At 36.0% G+C, this 18062-nt stretch overlaps 2 protein-coding genes and 1 long non-coding RNA gene across 9 annotated transcripts; 1 reads left to right on the plus strand and 2 right to left on the minus strand.

The window, feature by feature from the left end:
* Positions 1 to 266: 266 nt before the first annotated feature.
* Positions 267 to 3179, minus strand: armc7 (armadillo repeat containing 7). 2 transcript variants are annotated; one of them, XM_077200781.1, is made up of 4 exons: positions 3066 to 3179; positions 1092 to 1213; positions 794 to 937; positions 267 to 705 (listed from the first exon to the last, which is right to left on the minus strand). In XM_077200781.1, the coding sequence occupies exons 2-4, from the start codon at positions 1177 to 1179 to the stop codon at positions 359 to 361; spliced, it is 579 nt and encodes a 192-aa protein (XP_077056896.1). In that variant the 5' UTR covers positions 1180 to 1213; positions 3066 to 3179; the 3' UTR covers positions 267 to 358. The 2 variants fall into 2 exon arrangements, with proteins under 2 accessions (XP_077056896.1, XP_077056895.1); XM_077200780.1 differs by lacking the exon at positions 3066 to 3179 and adding an exon at positions 2238 to 2450.
* Positions 2653 to 3661, plus strand: LOC143709965 (uncharacterized). The gene is made up of 2 exons (XR_013194429.1): positions 2653 to 2839; positions 3080 to 3661. It is a non-coding gene; the product is annotated as an uncharacterized LOC143709965 (long non-coding RNA).
* A 696-nt stretch (positions 3662 to 4357) lies between these two features.
* Positions 4358 to 16076, minus strand: ndel1a (nudE neurodevelopment protein 1-like 1a). 6 transcript variants are annotated; one of them, XM_077200779.1, is made up of 11 exons: positions 15922 to 16076; positions 14870 to 14989; positions 13110 to 13206; positions 9790 to 9943; positions 9538 to 9686; positions 8479 to 8615; positions 8103 to 8276; positions 7929 to 8020; positions 7643 to 7791; positions 7302 to 7336; positions 4358 to 5394 (listed from the first exon to the last, which is right to left on the minus strand). In XM_077200779.1, the coding sequence occupies exons 3-11, from the start codon at positions 13193 to 13195 to the stop codon at positions 5384 to 5386; spliced, it is 987 nt and encodes a 328-aa protein (XP_077056894.1). In that variant the 5' UTR covers positions 13196 to 13206; positions 14870 to 14989; positions 15922 to 16076; the 3' UTR covers positions 4358 to 5383. The 6 variants fall into 6 exon arrangements, with proteins under 6 accessions (XP_077056894.1, XP_077056892.1, XP_077056893.1 ...); XM_077200777.1 differs by having other exon boundaries at positions 7302 to 7339; positions 15922 to 16050; XM_077200778.1 differs by lacking the exon at positions 14870 to 14989.
* Between the last annotated feature and the right edge of the window lie 1986 nt (positions 16077 to 18062).

The following is an 18062-nucleotide window of genomic DNA, read 5'->3' on the forward strand; positions in this document are numbered from 1 at the left end:
TTCGAAAGAAAGAAACTGACACACACCCACATTGTCCTGTTGAAGTATCAATTTGATACACAAGTTAAGTCAAAAGTAATATAAAAGTAAGCAGATTATATTACCGTAAATGTGTAATGTAATGGATTACATTACTAACTACAATTTGTAAGTAATATACCCAGCACACTATATATATATATATATATATATATATATATATATATACACACACACACACATTACAGATATATTACATACACATACATATTTAAACCAAGACACGATTTATTGAGAAAATAAGGTTTTATTTTTCTAAATAATCACATTACATAAACATTTGCAATTGTCCAGGAACAATTACATGCAAAATCAAAAGTCAGTCCTTTGGAAGTGGAATCCCCACCACTGATTGACTTTGTGCCTGTATTCCCTCTCGGGCTCTGTCCACTTGTTCCTGTGTGCAGTAGTCCTGCAGGAAGACAGAGGCCAGGTTCCTGAGACGCGGGTTCTGTGTGAGGGAGAAGCGCAGCATGCACTGCACCACTGCACTGTCTGTGGTCTCAGCGCGCGAGGCAGCTGTGGTGAGGTTCATTAAAGTAGTGATGGCAGAGAGAACAGTCTCATCTCTGTTACTCGACAGGCATGATATCACTAACGGGACTCCACCGCTTTGCAGGATCTGATCACGGGACTCGCGCTCCATGCTAAGGTTACATAAACCACCTGTATGATTTCAAACATTGTTGATTCATGTGAACAGATTGTAACAACAAATAGATATATTACACAAAAACCTTACAGCTATACCAACCAATTCCAAACTCCACAAAGTTTTCATTTTCTTCTGTCAGCATGTCCAGGAAGAGGTCAGTGACCTGGAGCATTCGCAGAGATTCCATGTTGGATGGATCATAGGCAAAGTTGGCCAGGTTTGCCAGCACTTGCTCTTTAGACTCTGCCAAGAAGTGAAAAGACAAATTATGCAGTTTTCAGAAAACCTAATGCCTTTATTAGAAAGACAAGTGTAAACAATTACTATATATTTGTTTATATATATAAAATATATATATATATGCTTATAGTCAGTGCATCTAAAAGCATTGACATACCCTCATTGTCAGTGTCCTGAAATTCTGTGACCAGCCCCTGCAGAAACTCAAACCTGTCAGACACAGAAAATCGATTCTTTCTTGCCATTACAGATGGATCATGGGAAACATGTGTTTAACACCTGTAGAAAGACAGACTGATCAGTTTTATTATTATCATGTGTACTGACAGACAGACAGATAGATAGATGCAGTTTTATAACAGTGTAAAGCTATATTACAAGTTTGTAATACAGGAAGACAGATATATAGACAAAAAGGTTTGTAATACTGACAGATGTCCATTGCGACCCAGAAATAAATGTTGTCAATGCACCATACTATACTGTACATCTACACATTTAAAAACGCATACTAAAACCTACAACGAGAACAATAAAAACAGCAGTTAAGAAAAGTTAAGAGACAGATGCAGACGTGACTTACTCGAGGTCCAATTAAGAACCTTGGCAAAAGTCAAGCAATTTTTGTCAGTTGAAGATTTAGAGAGAGTGATGCACGCATTTGTGACCTCACGTTTGGACTACTGTAATGCCCTGTATGCAGGGATTAATCAGTCGACGTTGACACGCTTGCAAATTGTCCAAAATGCCGCAGCTAGAATGTTGACAGGTTCCCGAAAGCGGAATCATATTACTCCAATTTTATTTTCATTACATTGGTTGCCGATCCGCTACAGGATGCATTTTAAGATTTTGTTGTTTGTTTTTAAATCGCTAAATGGTATGGCACCACCTTATCTCTCAGAGTTGTTGCAGATATACTCACCATCAAGATCACTTAGGTCTTCTGACCAGAAACTCTTAACTGTCCCAAAATCTAGACGTAAACTTTGGGGTGATCGTCCCTTTTCAGTGTTGGCTCCTAAACTCTGGAATAGTCTGCCTTTGCATATTAGAACTGCCTCCACTGTGGTATCTTTTAAATCGCTTTTAAAAACTATCAATCTCTTTTCTCTGGCTTTTCTGTCGAAATCTAAGTTCTGATATGTTGGTAGCTTGTTTGTTTTGTGAGAGTTGTTAGAAATATGTATTGCTTTGTATAAATGTTCTGTACATTTGCCCTTGGCATGTTTTCAAAAATTGTACAGCACATTGGCCAACTACCCGTTGTTTTTAATTGTGCTTTATAAATAAATTACCTTACCTTACCAGAATAATGCTGATAAAAGATAAAATCCTGATCATTTGTGCTTCTGCTACAAACTTCTATAATTCAAATTTCACGTCTACAGAAACGGTCTACCTTCGGATTAAAAATACAAATGAATTTAATCCAGAAAATATGTGTGATCGATGAGTTTCCAGTCACTGAAGCTGCTCAACACGACTGGTCCGTCAGTAAATACTTCCCCGCATTAACCGTCATCTGTAGTTCCTTTGATCTAAAGTTAATTCGTCATAAAACTGCTTACCAGTAAAATATATCATAACATAAAATTATACTGGCTAAATTATTTAGAGCATTCTCTCTACTTCATACGAGAATATCTCAAACAAACGAAGCGACCTATTTTATAACGCAAGAGCCGGAAGTAATGCTTGGGGTTAATGTGTGCAGTATATATTCATCCGTGTGAATGTCAGAAGAACTAACGTTTCACGGAGACTTTAGCTGTTTTGTCTGCTTTCACGAAGACTATCAATTTCCAGCATGAAACAGTCCAAACTATCCACTGGGAAGCGCCTTACAAAACCGATTCTTTTTGGGACACTGCTCGTAGGTTTGGCAACAGCATTTATGAATAGGTGAGATAACACACCCCCTTGACATTGACACTGTGCATGTGTATTGTAATAGTGTTTAGAATATGAAATAATACAGATTGTGTGTAGATCATAGTATTGTGCAGTACGGCAGTGTTAAACTGAGTCTAGAGTCTAGACAAAGCACCTGTTGATGCATTATAGTAACCAAGATTAAATATATATATATATATATCTTTATGTCTGATCACCCATATGTTGATTGTACCGTTGTCCACGAAGGCATTTGTTCATGGAGGACCTGGCAGATCTCAGAGAGCAGGAGCGATCCCGAAATGAGGTCAAGCGACAGGAGGTGTTGGAAAGAAGGCAGAGACAATTCGATGAAGTTACAGAGAAGAAGAGTGCAGGGGGCAGCTGAGATGACGATATCCCTGAAAGGGGGAAACCAGCACTGACCAGGAACACGTGGGACATTTTTGCCAATAAGATATTGTTTGTTTTTGCTAAAATGGGACAGAAGTTGCATGGAAAGTCCATGGGTGATAAAGCGAGTACAATTTAGCCAAACATAACACAAAGCATAGCTGTTTTGTTGGCAATAATGATTTGAATTGGTTACCTTGATCATATTTAACTGCAACAGTTGGATTTGCAAGAGGGTTTTACATCACACAAATGTAAGAAGCAAATGGTAGAAATCAGGAATTAATGGGCCAAAGCTAGATGTTCCTAATTTTTGCCACAAAAATATGCTTGGATTGTATAAACATTACATTTGTATTAATATTTAATTAACATTTAATATTGATTTCACCAGTTAAAAAAAACTACAAAAATAAATCTGGTAATCGGTTGTTGCAATGTGATTATAATATTTTTTATTAATTAAAATAAAATTCAGCTAAAATAAAATATATTAGATTACATTTTTAATTTAAAGGTAGGGTAGGCAATTTTGGAGAGGTTAGCAATAGCAAGCTAGCTTTGCATTAGATCCCGCTCTCCAAAACAAATGAACAGAGATTCTGCAAAGCGTCAAGAGAGACGGTGTTAAATTACCTCATGCATCAAAGCACATCACATTACAAATGAATGCAATGTTAAGACAAACATTTTTTGGTCCCAAGACTTCCACAGAAATATGTTTTTTTTTTTTTTATATATTTAGACCACTTCTATTATTGATTGCTATCAGGGTGTGAAGAAAGTTTCAACCAGAATAAAAAAGTGTTTATGAAAAAATGGCCTACCTTTAAATCTTAAATTTAAACAAAGATTAGAAACATTGTTTTGGCAGCTAACTTGAGATAAAATAAGTTGAAGTACTAAAATGACTAAAACTGAAATAAAAATTAAGCTAAATAAAAAAAAAAAAATCTAAGTCAAGAAGCCAATAAAATCAATATAACATTAAAATAATAGCTAATTAAAAATATAAATAAATACAATATAAATGATACAAGAAAATTAACAGGTTGGGATAAAAGCCTTATTTTTAAGTTCTTTGTTTGTAATATATTACATTATTTTAATGTTTGTTACAATAACACAGACTCATGAGAACACTACCATTTATTTGAGCACGCAAAAGTAACAAAAAGTGCCTTTAACACATTGCACTATTCAAACCAAAATGAATAAAATTTGTCCTTCACAACAAGGAAAAAATCATGTATGGATATTCCAACAAATACTATTTGGAGACAAAATGTGTCAAACAGTATTACTAAAGCAGTCAATTGTCAATATGACCGAAACAATGTACAAAATGCAAACCTGCTGAATCCAAAGCTAATCTTTCATGTGCAACTCCAAAGACTTTTCATACTTACACCAGGCCACGTTTCAGGGACAAAAATAAGTTCACTCATCTGAGGCACACATTAGCACTTAATGTAAATCCTACCCTGAAAAAAAAATGACCTTGTGAACCAAGATTGAACAATTGGGGATATAAGTGCACATGTAAGTCTAGATAGTCAGATCGCCACAGTTCATCTTCCCTTTTCCTTCAATATACAGTATATAATTTATATATCAGCTCTACCTTCTTATACACAAACACTGCATGTGTTGCACAACATATATTAATAGTGTAAATTCCCTTTTGTTTTCAGATCTCACATACATTGCCTTCCAGAACTACAGCAATAAATACATTTTTAGACCGTGGTAAAATACATCACATTTGCAAAGAATACAGAAAACTAAACTAACCATGTACATACTGTATATGTTTATATCTAAATTAACAGTAACCATAAATATATTAGATGGGTATATACATCTCTAGGAAATATAAACAGGTATTTCAGCAGTAAAATGTAGGATATTGCAACAAAGACTAGTATGAGGTGCTGCTACAGTTGGGCATTATTACTAACCTATTTGTAACCCACTGTAATCTCGACACAGATTCAGTAGTGTATTAAAAGAAACAGTTATATTGCTGTATAGTGCTTCTTTCAGTGGATGTAATGGAGTGAGTGTGTTTTAAGTGTTACACTGTGAGCACCAGGCCGGATGGAGAGTTTGAGCATGGTGGGGCTTTGATGTTCATCACGGTGCCAGGGTCCAAACCGTTCACTGTCCTGCTGTGCTCACAGAAATGTAAGATTGAGGTTAGATGCTTCAAATGAGACATTTGAGCCATGTACAATACAAGAAGAAAAAAGAAGTTAGAATTGCTAGTATTTCTTTTAAGTCCACAACACACCAACTGGATAAACTAGACAGGACTTGGTATCAAAAAGCGGAAGGTTTCCCAAAACCAGTTAATATCCGCAGCAAAGCTCATACGCCAGTTAATTAGTGTAGATAAGCCAGCAGAACAAACTCTGAAACTGTAGATTTTCTCAGGCAGAGGAAAACCACTCAATACGGCCCCAAGAGACACACCAGACACAAACTCTACTGTCCATCAGTACAAAGGTAATTTGATGACCGTCATCAGCCACACATCCCTGTGTCTGTTCTTGTTACCTTGAAACACATGAACGTAATAGTACTATACTGTTTAGGTCAGGATAACAGGACAGCAGAAGGCCTTTGCAGTCTCCAGTATACTTCAGTGATTTGATTTTGTAACACTCTCTGGATTTCTGTAGAGAACTCATCTAAAGATCTGATAAGTCTTACGCAGCAGAAACACAAGCCCTGGACGTCCTCTCTGTACCGTTTCCCAGGACACACTGATTCAGCATTGCAGTGAGCTGCGTAACACTGCGGTAGAGGTGTGGATCATCTGGACCCTCCTGATCCAAAAGACACTCGCAGATTCTTGAGATGACTATATGTCAAATGCATTAAATGACAACGAAGCTGCTTATTCATTAAACATGCTTAAAGTCAACATGAAATTAAAATTTATACACTTTATTTTTGTAATGCGAGTTCCTGTTCTTACTATGCTTGATTCATGTTAAAAAATGTTTGTCTTCATAAAGTTTTATTAAAATTGGCCTCTGAAACAACTACATTTTTCAACCTGTCCAGCCATGCTCAGCTTTAGCTACTGTAGATGTACTGGTTTGTGCTGGTACCATTTAAAAGTTTGGAGTAATTTATTTTTCATTGAAAAATATACTTTTATTTAGCAATGATGCATTAAATTGAACAAAAGTGACAAATATTTTGTAACAACATTAAGTCTTTTTTTTACACTCTACTTATCAAGGATTTTCCCTAAAGAAATGCATTACGGTTTCCACAAAAATATTATTTTTAAACAATCATGTGACTGAAAACTGGAGTATGAAAATTCAGGTTGCCATCACAGAAATAAATCACATTTTACAATTTATTAAAATAGAAAACAGTTAAATTTTTAAATGTTATTATATTTTACAATATTACTGTTCATGAAACAGTAAAATAAGATAAAATATATTACTGATCAGTAAATGCAGCCTTGGTGAGACTTTAAAAAAATAAAGTCTTACTGACGCCAAACTTGTGAATGGCAGTGGAAATAATGCCCACTTTTCTCTTTCCCTATGGATAAAATGAAGTACAGTCCAATATTGTTTCTCATTGACTATCTAGTTTCACTCATAAATGTATCACACCATGGAAGTAAAGTGAGCTGCGAATGTTGTTTCATGTTGACTTTAACAAGAAGAATGAACATGATCTAACTAATGACTAAACAGTCTAATCCTGCAATTCAGTTCATACCAACAGACAGATGAAGAGAGAAATTTGTAGTTTAGCACTCAGGGTGAACTCCATAAATGTCAGGATTTTTAAAAGGGCCTTTCTTGTTTTGAATCTTCAGGTAAGAGTTAAAACACTGGCCCAGTCCTCTTACATTCAGTTAAATAAACCACATTTGAGCAAACTTATGGAGTGCACCTTCACAGACAATTAGAGCCACCACCAAGATGTTAGTGGAGATGATATGATCTTAACCTAGTGGATTATTGTACTCCAAGTCATATGCAGGGGGTTGTTAACTAGCATGCATGAATCCCCACATTAAACTGCTAGTTGGATCATTTACCCAAGAGCAACGCAGGGAAAATGACCCTCTCTCTTCTGCTGAGGAGAGAAACACACACAGGTCTGAGAGAACTTTATTTCTGTATCACTTAGACTTACACTTTTCTTAAATCTGCCCTTCATTTTAGTCCTCACACAAGAAAATTAACAGCTGAGTATTGGAGCAACTTTTTCATCTTTGTTTATAGCCCTTTATGTGAAACAAATTGTACAACTGCTTCCGATTGAAATCAGAAGGACACAATGTAATTATGTGTAACTTAGATCAAATAAGGTAACTGCTCATCAACATCTAATGGTTTATTGATTGATTTTTTTGGCAGAACAAAATGGCCAACTCACGCTTTGTCGAAGTAGGATGTGTGGATCGAGTGCGAGTAATTTGAAAGGTCGCCGTTAATCAGATTGCCGTTGACATTTGTGAGATAGTTCTTCCTGGCTGCCTGGTCCTTGGCAAAATTTCGACAGGCTGTGAGCTTAGACTCTAAAGCCTAAGAAACAGAACAAACTCTTGGATAAGACACCAAATTAGTTTATGCAAACGGCGATCAAAAAAACAAAGCTGAACAATTATAAGTCTGAATAGCTTTCATTCATATCAAAAGTTCAATCTACAGCTTTTACTCACCCCAACTTTGCGCAGTAGATCGCCAACAATATTGAGCGCTGATATTCTAGCAGATGGAGTGAGGGCTGCATTAGTTGAGCTGTTGGCCAGACCTGCAAATGACCAGAACCAAGTGAGATTCGTGCAAACACGTTTGGCACTGCATACATCTCATAGAGAAATCTTTCCGTCTACCCGTCTGGCTAGTGAAAGCATTGTCCAGGTTCTTGCTGAGAGGTGTCGCCGGGAGAGAGAGGGAGGCCTGGACCGCTGAGTCTGTCTTGTCATTGTCTGGAGTCGGAGAGCTGGGGGCCGACATTCTCGTCACCTCCGGCCGGCTCTCTCGCACAGCAAGCTCTTGCCGCAAATCTACAAAACGGTCACATACCCGTGGGTTAAGAAAATGTGCAATATATGTCGATCCATAACTTTTACTTTCAGACAATAATGCTGATGAGCATGTAACATGACTTCATTCCACAAGCAAGAAGGAAAATCCTTTTACTGACAGAACAGATTGTGCACATACTTGAGAAGCTTAGGATTACGCATGACAGTAGTCGGTAAATACCTCTGGCTTCATCTTTTAGTCTCTGCACAGACACCAGGAGAGACTCTTTCTCATCCAGTTCACTCTCCAGAAAGGCGTTCCTCTCGATGGCCTGGTTCAGCCTCTGCTCAAAGTCCTCCAGAGATGTAATCGTGGCTCTGTGGTAACCGAAAAAAGCAGAATAAAACTATAAATTACTGCAGAATAGTGGAGAAGCATACGAGGGCAGAACTCTTTAAAGACGACATAGACACCATTTATTTTTCTTAATAAATGTCTAATTGTGGACAATTCACAAGTTTACATCATTCTAAAAAAAAAAAGAAAGAATTGTTTTTATAAACTTTTATCAGAATTGATTGTCACTTTCCCAGATTTTTTTTTCCTTTTTTTTTCTGATGTAACAAAGGCTGTGTGAGTGGGAGGGAAATTTTACTAACCAGTAATATCAGTCATATTAACCAAATTATCCAAAAAAATCCCCCCAAAAAACCTGACAAAAAACAAACAGATATATACTGCAACCAACATGGACACCCAAAATTTTGGGTCAGTAAGATTAAAAAAAGAAGAAGATATTAATCAGTTTATTCTGCGAGAATGCTTTAAATTGATCAAAAGTGTCATTTATAATGTTACAAAATATTTCTATTTCAAATAAATGCTGTTCTTAACTTTCTATTCATCACAGAATCCTAAAAAATAATGTACCCCGGTTTTCTCAAAAATATTAAATGGCACAACTGTTTTCCACATATTAAGAAATAATACAAATATAATAATAATGTTATTATAATGATAATAATAAGAAATGTTTCTTGAGCACAAAATCATTATAGTAGAATGATTTCCAAAGGATCATTGAGCATAAGAGACACTGACCCAAAATCGATCTTTTGAACGGTAGTTTAACTTCCCTTTAAATAATATTTTTTTTAAGGAACTAGATCACATTATGGAATTTAAATGCAACATAAATGCCACTATATGTTATCTTTAGGGAAGTATTTTGGCTGTGATGCAGTTTACATTCTGGGTCTAGTGAAATGTGTGATGAAGGGTAAGATGATGCCTTCTGACCTCTTAGCTCTCTCCAGGTCATCATTGGCCTGCTCTAGCTCTCTGACGTATTTATGCAGCTGCTCCTTGATGCCTCGAGTCTGGCTGAGGTCGTCCTCCAGTACAGAGATCTGTTTATAGCTCTGAGAATACTGATACTCTAGCTTATCCTACAGGAAAAAGAAAGCAAAGACACACACTCTTTAGGCCTGCCCTCGCTTTAATGTTCTCTACACATGCTCAGCCTGTGCTTAGCTCACACACTCTCCTCACCTTCAGCGAGTCGAGCTCATGCTGCAGTCTCTCATTGTCCGCCTGCAAGTCTCTGATGCGATGCTCCGCTTGGCCCAGTTGTGTCTCCAGCTCTGTCTCTAGCTCTCTGCTCCCCTCTTGGAACTCCAGCAACTCCTCGTGTGCCTCCTTATAACTGAACACACACATCAGGATACTGTTTAGCAAACTTTAGCTAATGACATATGCATAAAACACAGAATATAGAAATAGCTTTATTTATTTGTATTTCTTAAACAGTGTTTGCCTTGAACTATGAACACCATACACCATTTTTTAAAGAAATAAATACTTTTAAGGCCCCTCACACCAAGGATAATAACGATAAAGATATAGATCTAAAATAACGTTCTAAATATAAAAGAATAGTCCACACCACAATTATAACGATAACAGCACAGAGAAAAGATAGTGTTGGCATCAACTTTAAGAACGATTTTTTCCAGTTGATAAACAATTAAAACATTGACAGCCAATCAGAATCCATCATGCTTTAAAGAGCTCGACCGTTTAAATGACAATGACAAAACTGCAGTGCATCCTCTGAATAAACAGAACAACATTGTGCGTTGGTGTGGAGAATAATATAGTTATTGTTATAGTGGTGTTAGAGTAAACCATTTAAAATGATACAAACGATTTCTATTTCCCAAAAATGCTGTGCTTTTTATCTTAAAATTCATCAAAGAATCCTGAAAAAAAGAAAAATCAATTTCCACAAAAATATGAAGCAGCAAAACTGTCTACAGAGCCCCTGAAGGGACATGATGAGGAAAAAATATATGAGATGGGAGGTTTCGCAACAAAAGCAAAGATTTTGCTCAGGGGTACGCAAAACTTTTGCTGGGAACGCAAAAGGATTGAAATTTATTTTTCCATCACAATGTCCCTTTATGGGCTCTTTAGTTTTCAACACTGATTATAAAAAATATATTTCTTGAGCATCAGGTCAGCAACAATTTCTTAAGGATCATGTGACATTGAAGACTGGATTAATGGCTGCTGAAAATACAGCTCTGCAATTACAGCAATCATTTATATTTTAAATATATATTTAAGTAGAAAACAGTATTTTGAACTACAAACTACAAATATTTCACAATATTACTGTACTTCAACTCAAATAAATAAAGCCTTGGTGAGCATAAGAGACTTCTCACAAAAACATGTTTGAAAAAACTACTCAGATAACTTATTTATTGAATGTGATCTTAGCTGACAGTTACTAGCACAGTGTGAATGAGACGGGGTTCATGGAGCAGATCTGCTGTAAATAAACAGTTTTGTTTACACTGTACCAGTGACCAGAGGAGAGCGCTGCCCTAGGCCTCTTTATGTAATCACCAGCCAACATTATTGGAAGGATCTAAAAATGGCATCGAAGCAATATTTCCCTACCCAGTCATGCTACAGCCACGTGAGCTAGGAGACAGGGTAGGACAACATGTTCATCCAGGGAAAAGGAGACCACAAGAACAGTGAGAAAAGTACATGATGCCCTGGCAGCACAGGAGAGAATCAGCAACATACAACATCTGTGACTGATTTCTGTGCAGTCTCTGAAGTGCTGATTAGGGTGTTTTACTAGCGGGTCAGAAATGGGTAGTATCGCATGTCAGTGAGACCCAGAGGAGCCTGTGCTTCAAATGTGTGTCTTAAATCATAATGAACAAGAGCCACCCTGCAGACACTATGATGTGCTTTGCTAAAACAGCTCTAAGACAAATCAAATGACCCCTTTTTGATAGAAAAGCTGATTCCTATTTGTATGTCATCAGTTGACATTGTATTAAGGCCCGTTCACACCAAAAACAATAACTGTAAAAATAATTATAAAAAACTATGTTAGCGTCCACACCAGCACAAAATACATTTCTTTTTATTATAAGTACGCTTTCCAGACTCCCTCTTCAAATGCTCAAGCTTTTTAAAGCCAAGTGGATTCTGATTGGCTGTCAATGTTTTTAATAATTTAACAGCTAAAAAAAAACTTGAAATAAAAATTGATAAGAACTATACAGACAAAAACTAATAATTTAAATGAAAATAGAAAATGCAGAAATAGAAACTTATTCAAATATTTATACAAATAGTATCTCAATGAAAATAACACTGGTGTGATTAGCGTTTTATTCAGTTAAAGGGGCTATATGTAAGAATTGTCATGTATTAATAGCGTTTTTTATTGTCAATATGTAATATAACTTAAAAAAACTAGACCTTCCCCGACTTCCTAGGTTGTCTATGAAAGCATGTAGGCTGATTTTTATGTAAAGGACTATCAAAAGGATGTGACGTTTACACACGCTACTGAGAGCCTCTCTTCCACTCTATTACACACGAAACAAACTAATATCAAGGGTTTCTGAATTTTACATAAAGCCCCTTTAAATGTGACTAAATGATGGCACACACAGACCACAAGGTAACCATTTATAAGCAGTTGCTAAGGTGTTCTGGGTGTTTTCAGCATGTTGTTGTGTGGTTGCTAGTGTGTTATGGGTGATTGCTAACCAACCCAAGTCAAAGAAGCACAATTCTTAAATCTCTATGACTTGGTTGTTACGGTCCAAATAGATCTATGAGATTTTTCATCCCATCCACCAGACGAAAAACCATCCCATTGCTTAGAAAATTAACAACACACCTCTCTTCAACAAGACAGATCTCACACAATCCAAAAAGAAAAATGTAGATGTAATCTCTCATTCAGATTAAATAGAGGGATTTCTTGGAGCTTTAAATCCCCGTCAGTTGTTTTTATGTAATCAGACGTAACCCATACAGAAGACTGTTAATCGCAAACTTGGGTTTTTGTGTGTAAATGCCATCGGCTGCCCCTTTTCCTGCCAATGATCTAAATGCAGTTACACAAAGGGAGTCTGAAACTCTCCACACTGGAGTTGAGAAATGATTGTTGTGTAATCTTTTTTTTTAGATCACAATGCCGCTAAGAGTTTTTCAATGGTAAAATTAACAGCGGGAGTCTATATCAAATCACAAAAGCTAAACCCATTGATGGAAATTCCCACTGTGGCAGATTGCATAAGGTAAACATACTAATGTGACTGAGAGGAAGTCTTCAAACATTCAGCAAATTCCTTGATATGGCCTTCATAATGTAAGGAAACAGGTTGCATTGGTTTTATTCCCAGCATTCACATGCATTGCTTCAGGGCAAGCAATTGTTTTTGTCAAAAAGAAAAAATATGAATAGCAGGACAACATGAAAGAAACTCTCAGGTGACAGACTACAAAACAGAGACCTGAGCTGTGTCTGAGCTCAATGTACTGTCACTTACTTTTTCTTGTACTTCAGCGAAAGAGCCTTCCAGAAGTCAATTTCCTCGTCTTTGCAGGCGAATTTTGGTATTATATTTGCATCCATGACAGATAAACCTGTGAGATTACACGAAAAGTGTACACAAATATTACACAAATATTGATATTACCATAAACAAGTGCAACATGTTATGGTTTTTGAGGATGAAAACATGTCACGCCAAAGTTGGCTGTGTCTACCAAATGACAGATGGATTTGTGCCAAAATACTGAGGCTGCGTCCAAAATCGCATGCTCTGTTGAATAAGTACTTTTTAAAAAATAAGTTCTTACTGTGCCAGCGCTAAAAAGAACACATGAATGTGTGTAGTACAGTATGAATGTAATCCGGACATACTACATTCACCATTAACATACCAGCATCAGTTAGTAAAGTGTCACACTTCAGAATCTCGTCGGAAGTAGTAGGTAATCCGGGTACTTTGTGCCTACTGTTTTATGAGTATTAATGTGAATTCGAACATTATTCTTTTGTCACATAGTTTTTTTCACCTACTATATAGTAGGAAAGTATGAAATTTCAGATGCAGTCTGAGTTTTATTGGATGCACGCCTGTGACTTCAACCACAAAAGATATGGAAATTGTTTCATCCTTCCTTTTAAAAGTTGAAAGTCTACACTACTGTTCAATGTTTGGGGTTGGCAAAATTTGCCAACGTTTCAGAAAGAAGTCTCTTATGCTCACCAAGACTGCATTTATATTATAAAAATCACAATGAAAACTGTAATATTGTGAAATATTAAACATAAAATAGCTGTTTTCTTATTTCCTCAAATGTAATTTATTTGTTTTTGGCAGCTATTACTCCAGTCTCCAGTGTCACATGATCCTTCAGAAATCACTGTAATTTGCTAATTTTGGTTGTCAAGAAAAAATCCTATTATCAATGTTGAAAAATGTTGTTTTGCTTAAAGTTTTTGTGGAAACAGTGATAGTTTTTCAGGATTCTTTGATGAATGTAATGTTCTAAAGAACAGCATTTAGGCCTATTTAAAAATAGACATAGGCCTAAATGCTCACTTTTTGATCAATTTAAAGCATCCCTTCAGAATAAAATCTCAATGACCCCAAACCTTTGAACAGTAGTGTATTTATTTAGCTGCATTACTATTTGCATTTAGCTTGCTTTGTATCCATGACCCCATCAGAACAGACCTCTGACCCATTTTTGGGTCATGACCCACCAGTTGAGAACCACTGAGCAAGATCATTCTCTGATTTCACAATCTGAACGCATCTTTCATGTGTGTAGAGTTAAACTGGCAGCAGCGTGCACCTCAGTTCACCTCTACATGGTTGACTGGTGTCCCAAATAATCAATAGAACTGCATGCAGTCTGATCCAACAAACCCATAGAAGCTCCATGTGTCCTGTTCACAAACGCCAGGACACAATCGCCCTCTGGTTATAGGTCATAGCCTGACATAGCAAGGCTCTGTACTGTGGAACTATGATTTCAAAACTAAACAGAATCAGAAGAACAGTTAATTTAGTCCTTTATAGACAACACATATTTAGTCAGATGTACTAAACTCAACGTCGTATCTGCTCTACTTTCACAAGACACTGTTTTAAAGCACAAAAACAACTAAAATTCCTTCCCGCCACAGCCACACTTCACCACCTTTCTATTTTTCTTTCTGTTTCCTTATGTTATGCATTCTCTCTTAATCATGATTTCTCATTGTGTGTCAATACTTAAAATCTGTTTTACTCACAATATTCATGTCATTTTCCTATTTTTTTCTGGTTGGATATAATGATGTCTGACTGTAAAATAAACACCTGATGGAACCACTTAAACACTGTATTTACAGTTCTCCTAAAACACAGCAGACCTGCAAAGGAAGGGGACATTAATTAATGGTGATGTTATGTTTATTCATTACAACTTTTTAAAAATTAAATTAAGATTTAAAACATTCGCAAATAAAATGAAGTGAATGAAACACTTGACAAAAATAGTCTCATGAATAAATGATTCATCCTCTGAGAAATTCAAAGTGTTCACAAAATGGAGAATAGATGTTTAAATATTGCTAATTATTACCAAAAGAAAATATATATTTAACATAAGTCTATTCATTTTAGAAACATCAGCCAAATATATATATGATTATGCACACTAAGATAACTAAGTTACATAAAGGGGCAACGTTGGAAAATAATACACCGTCAAAAAAAATACAGCCTTGTTAAAAATGAAATGTTGATTTTCAATTCTAATACGTTAAACTCTTAAGGAGCTGATGCGCTCTGTCCAGATGACAGTCAGGCTTATTTACACTGTCGGTCTAACAAAACGACAAATATGCCATCTCTACTTCATCAAATCTAATGCCAACATATGTATCGAGGACCCGAAACATCACTTCTGACATGTTTCTCTTTAAATACCACTTACACCTCGATAACCCTTCAATTTTCACTATAGCAAATCCCGATACATTAGCTAACTTAACGTAGCCACGAGCTAGCTGAGCTGACGTTAGGCTAACAACAACAACACCAGTGATGGTGCGCTTTAAATTTACACGAACAGATGTGACATTTACATTAAAATTATGTCGAAACGCATGTATGTGGCTATAGTAAATGACGTGAGATGTTATCGTCTCTGCTAGCGTTAGTGGATGAGATGTGATGCTGCTCATGAAGAGCACCAGGGTGTTGTCTTATTTTTGATTAACTTATCTACTTGAGTGATCATCTGCGCTTTTTAAAGATCTGCATTATGTGTAAACATTGAGATGTGATTTAATGAACTCACCTGCACATTTCCAGGATCTTTGACGCCGATAGTAGGACTGACCGTGATCCTATCACAGTCTTCAGTATTTCAGCATCCTCTCTCTCTCTCTCTCTCTCTCTCTCTCTCCCATTGACGAACACGTAAAGTGATCCTGGCGACGCCTCTTACAATACGAAAATAACGTAGCATTTATTTATTTATATAGGGCTGAAACGTTAGTTAAAAATAACACAACTGTAGATAAAAGCCTCCATCTCTATAATGAACTACAACAACAAATCTCTTACTTTTATTTATTTAAACTTTAGTGGAATAATGTTACAACAAATATATGACTTTTTAAATATTTATTTATTTATTTAGAGCTGATACGTTAAATAACTAAACAACAAATATGACTTTTTATTTATTTTATCTGAAACTTTAAATACAGATAAAGCGTGACACTTATCTTATTCTCTTGGTTTTGAAAATATAATCCAAATTGCTACATTTATTATTAGCTTATGATGAACTTAATTATTTTAGTATCGCCTAACAATACGCACATAATTATTTGTGATTGTGATTAGCAATGAATGTCCCACTTTATGATATCTGGTGTGACAAAGTGTTTCAAATTTACTAGCTGTCCCATTTTGCATGTATTTAAGATAGCAATAATAACATGGATACTTTGTTACACTTGAGAGAGTCAGTCAGATTTCAGAATATGTCCATACAAAATATTTTGAGGATATACAGTAAATGTAAATTTCCTATGTTAAATTATCTGCTGCACGTAAAACCTAAATATCTTACACAATTACCTTGATAAAGAAGGAAACAAAATCACTAGAGTTGTGTTTGTAACATCAGTCCAGTAGGTGGTGCTGTAGTTCAATACACATAACAGAGTTATATCCACGGAAACCTTCGCCAGAGCCATGGAGAGAAAGAGTTGCAACACTCCCATAGACCACCATAGGAACTTTGGAATGCGGAAGTAACGCGTGTCGTGGAGCAGCCAATAGTTCCAAACACTGATAGTTCCAGCATTGAACCCCATTCATTTTCAGTGTTTCCGAAGTACGCTCGCTGGTAAATTAATGAAATGACTGTATTTTTTTTTTTTTTACTTTTACACACATTAGCCGACCTCTCGTGAATCTGTTCAGTAGTTATATTTTATGTAGCCAGTTTTAGTTAATGTTTATTGGAAGATAATAGGTTAATTACAGCTATAGCTTACGTGACACAAACGTTAGCTAACTTACGGTAACCTGATGTATATAATATAATATTATTAATAATAATATTATATATATATACACACACACACACACACACACACACACACACACACACAAACACACACACACACACACACACACAATTCATTTATTTAAATGGGTTAGGGTTATGTGTGTGTATATGCATATATGTCAAAATGTGTTTGTGTAATACATATAGGCCTACATAAATACACATGCATTCATATATATAGTATATACATACACAATATATATATATATATTATGTGTATGGGTTAGGGTTAGTTATGTGTAATTGAAATATATGCATGTGTACTGTACACACAGGGCCGTAGCACCAAATTTTGGGCCCTGGGTACAAACCATCTTGCTGGGCCCCCATACCAAATATCATAGTGATACCAGTGGGTTGGGGTATTGCATTTTTATCATAAAAACACTTAAAATGTAAACAAAATAAGCCACACTCTGATTAATATTTTTTTGTTTTATTGTCAAAAGTACTACTTACTGAGATGACAAAAGGTCTAGCAGGTCCAAACCTGGACTAAATCAAATATACTGTAAAGCAGTTCTGAACAATGACCATACCAAATGAGAAAAACTTTTCCATTTCAAATAGCACTGCTATTATGCTATTATGGGGGGCATGTGTCTCATGTTTTGGAAACTTTTCATACATTTTTTTCCATCTGTTGTTTGCTGTTTTAAGCCCATCTTTGCTATTTAGTGCACTTTTTGGTGGTGCTTTCTGCTCATGAGAGAAGAGCAGCCATGGGATGCAGTATAGAGCTTTTGCACTTTCACTATATATAAGCCAATCTCTTCTGATTTTCTCACGGCCATTAGCGGACTTTGCATACTGAAGGTAAGTTGGGAATGGTTTGCCCTCCATATCTTTAGGTG

This window comes from Siphateles boraxobius, unplaced genomic scaffold, assembly GCF_051911475.1.
Source record: "Siphateles boraxobius isolate OS27281-9 unplaced genomic scaffold, OSU_SipBor_1 46, whole genome shotgun sequence".
NCBI lineage: Eukaryota > Metazoa > Chordata > Actinopteri > Cypriniformes > Leuciscidae > Siphateles > Siphateles boraxobius.

Coding starts and splice junctions, on each gene's coding strand:
- ndel1a (XM_077200775.1), bottom strand. CDS start 13,195: ATGGATGCAAATATAATACCAAAATTCGCCTGCAAAGACGAGGAAATT. Junction 9,687..9,789: donor ATGAGCTCGACTCGCTGAAG/GTGAGGAGAGTG, acceptor TTTTTCCTGTAG/GATAAGCTAGAGTATCAGTA. Junction 8,616..9,537: donor GACCTGGAGAGAGCTAAGAG/GTCAGAAGGCAT, acceptor CGGTTACCACAG/AGCCACGATTACATCTCTGG.
- armc7 (XM_077200781.1), bottom strand. CDS start 1,179: ATGGCAAGAAAGAATCGATTTTCTGTGTCTGACAGGTTTGAGTTTCTG. Junction 938..1,091: donor TCAGGACACTGACAATGAGG/GTATGTCAATGC, acceptor ACTTCTTGGCAG/AGTCTAAAGAGCAAGTGCTG. Junction 706..793: donor CTTTGTGGAGTTTGGAATTG/GTTGGTATAGCT, acceptor GAAATCATACAG/GTGGTTTATGTAACCTTAGC.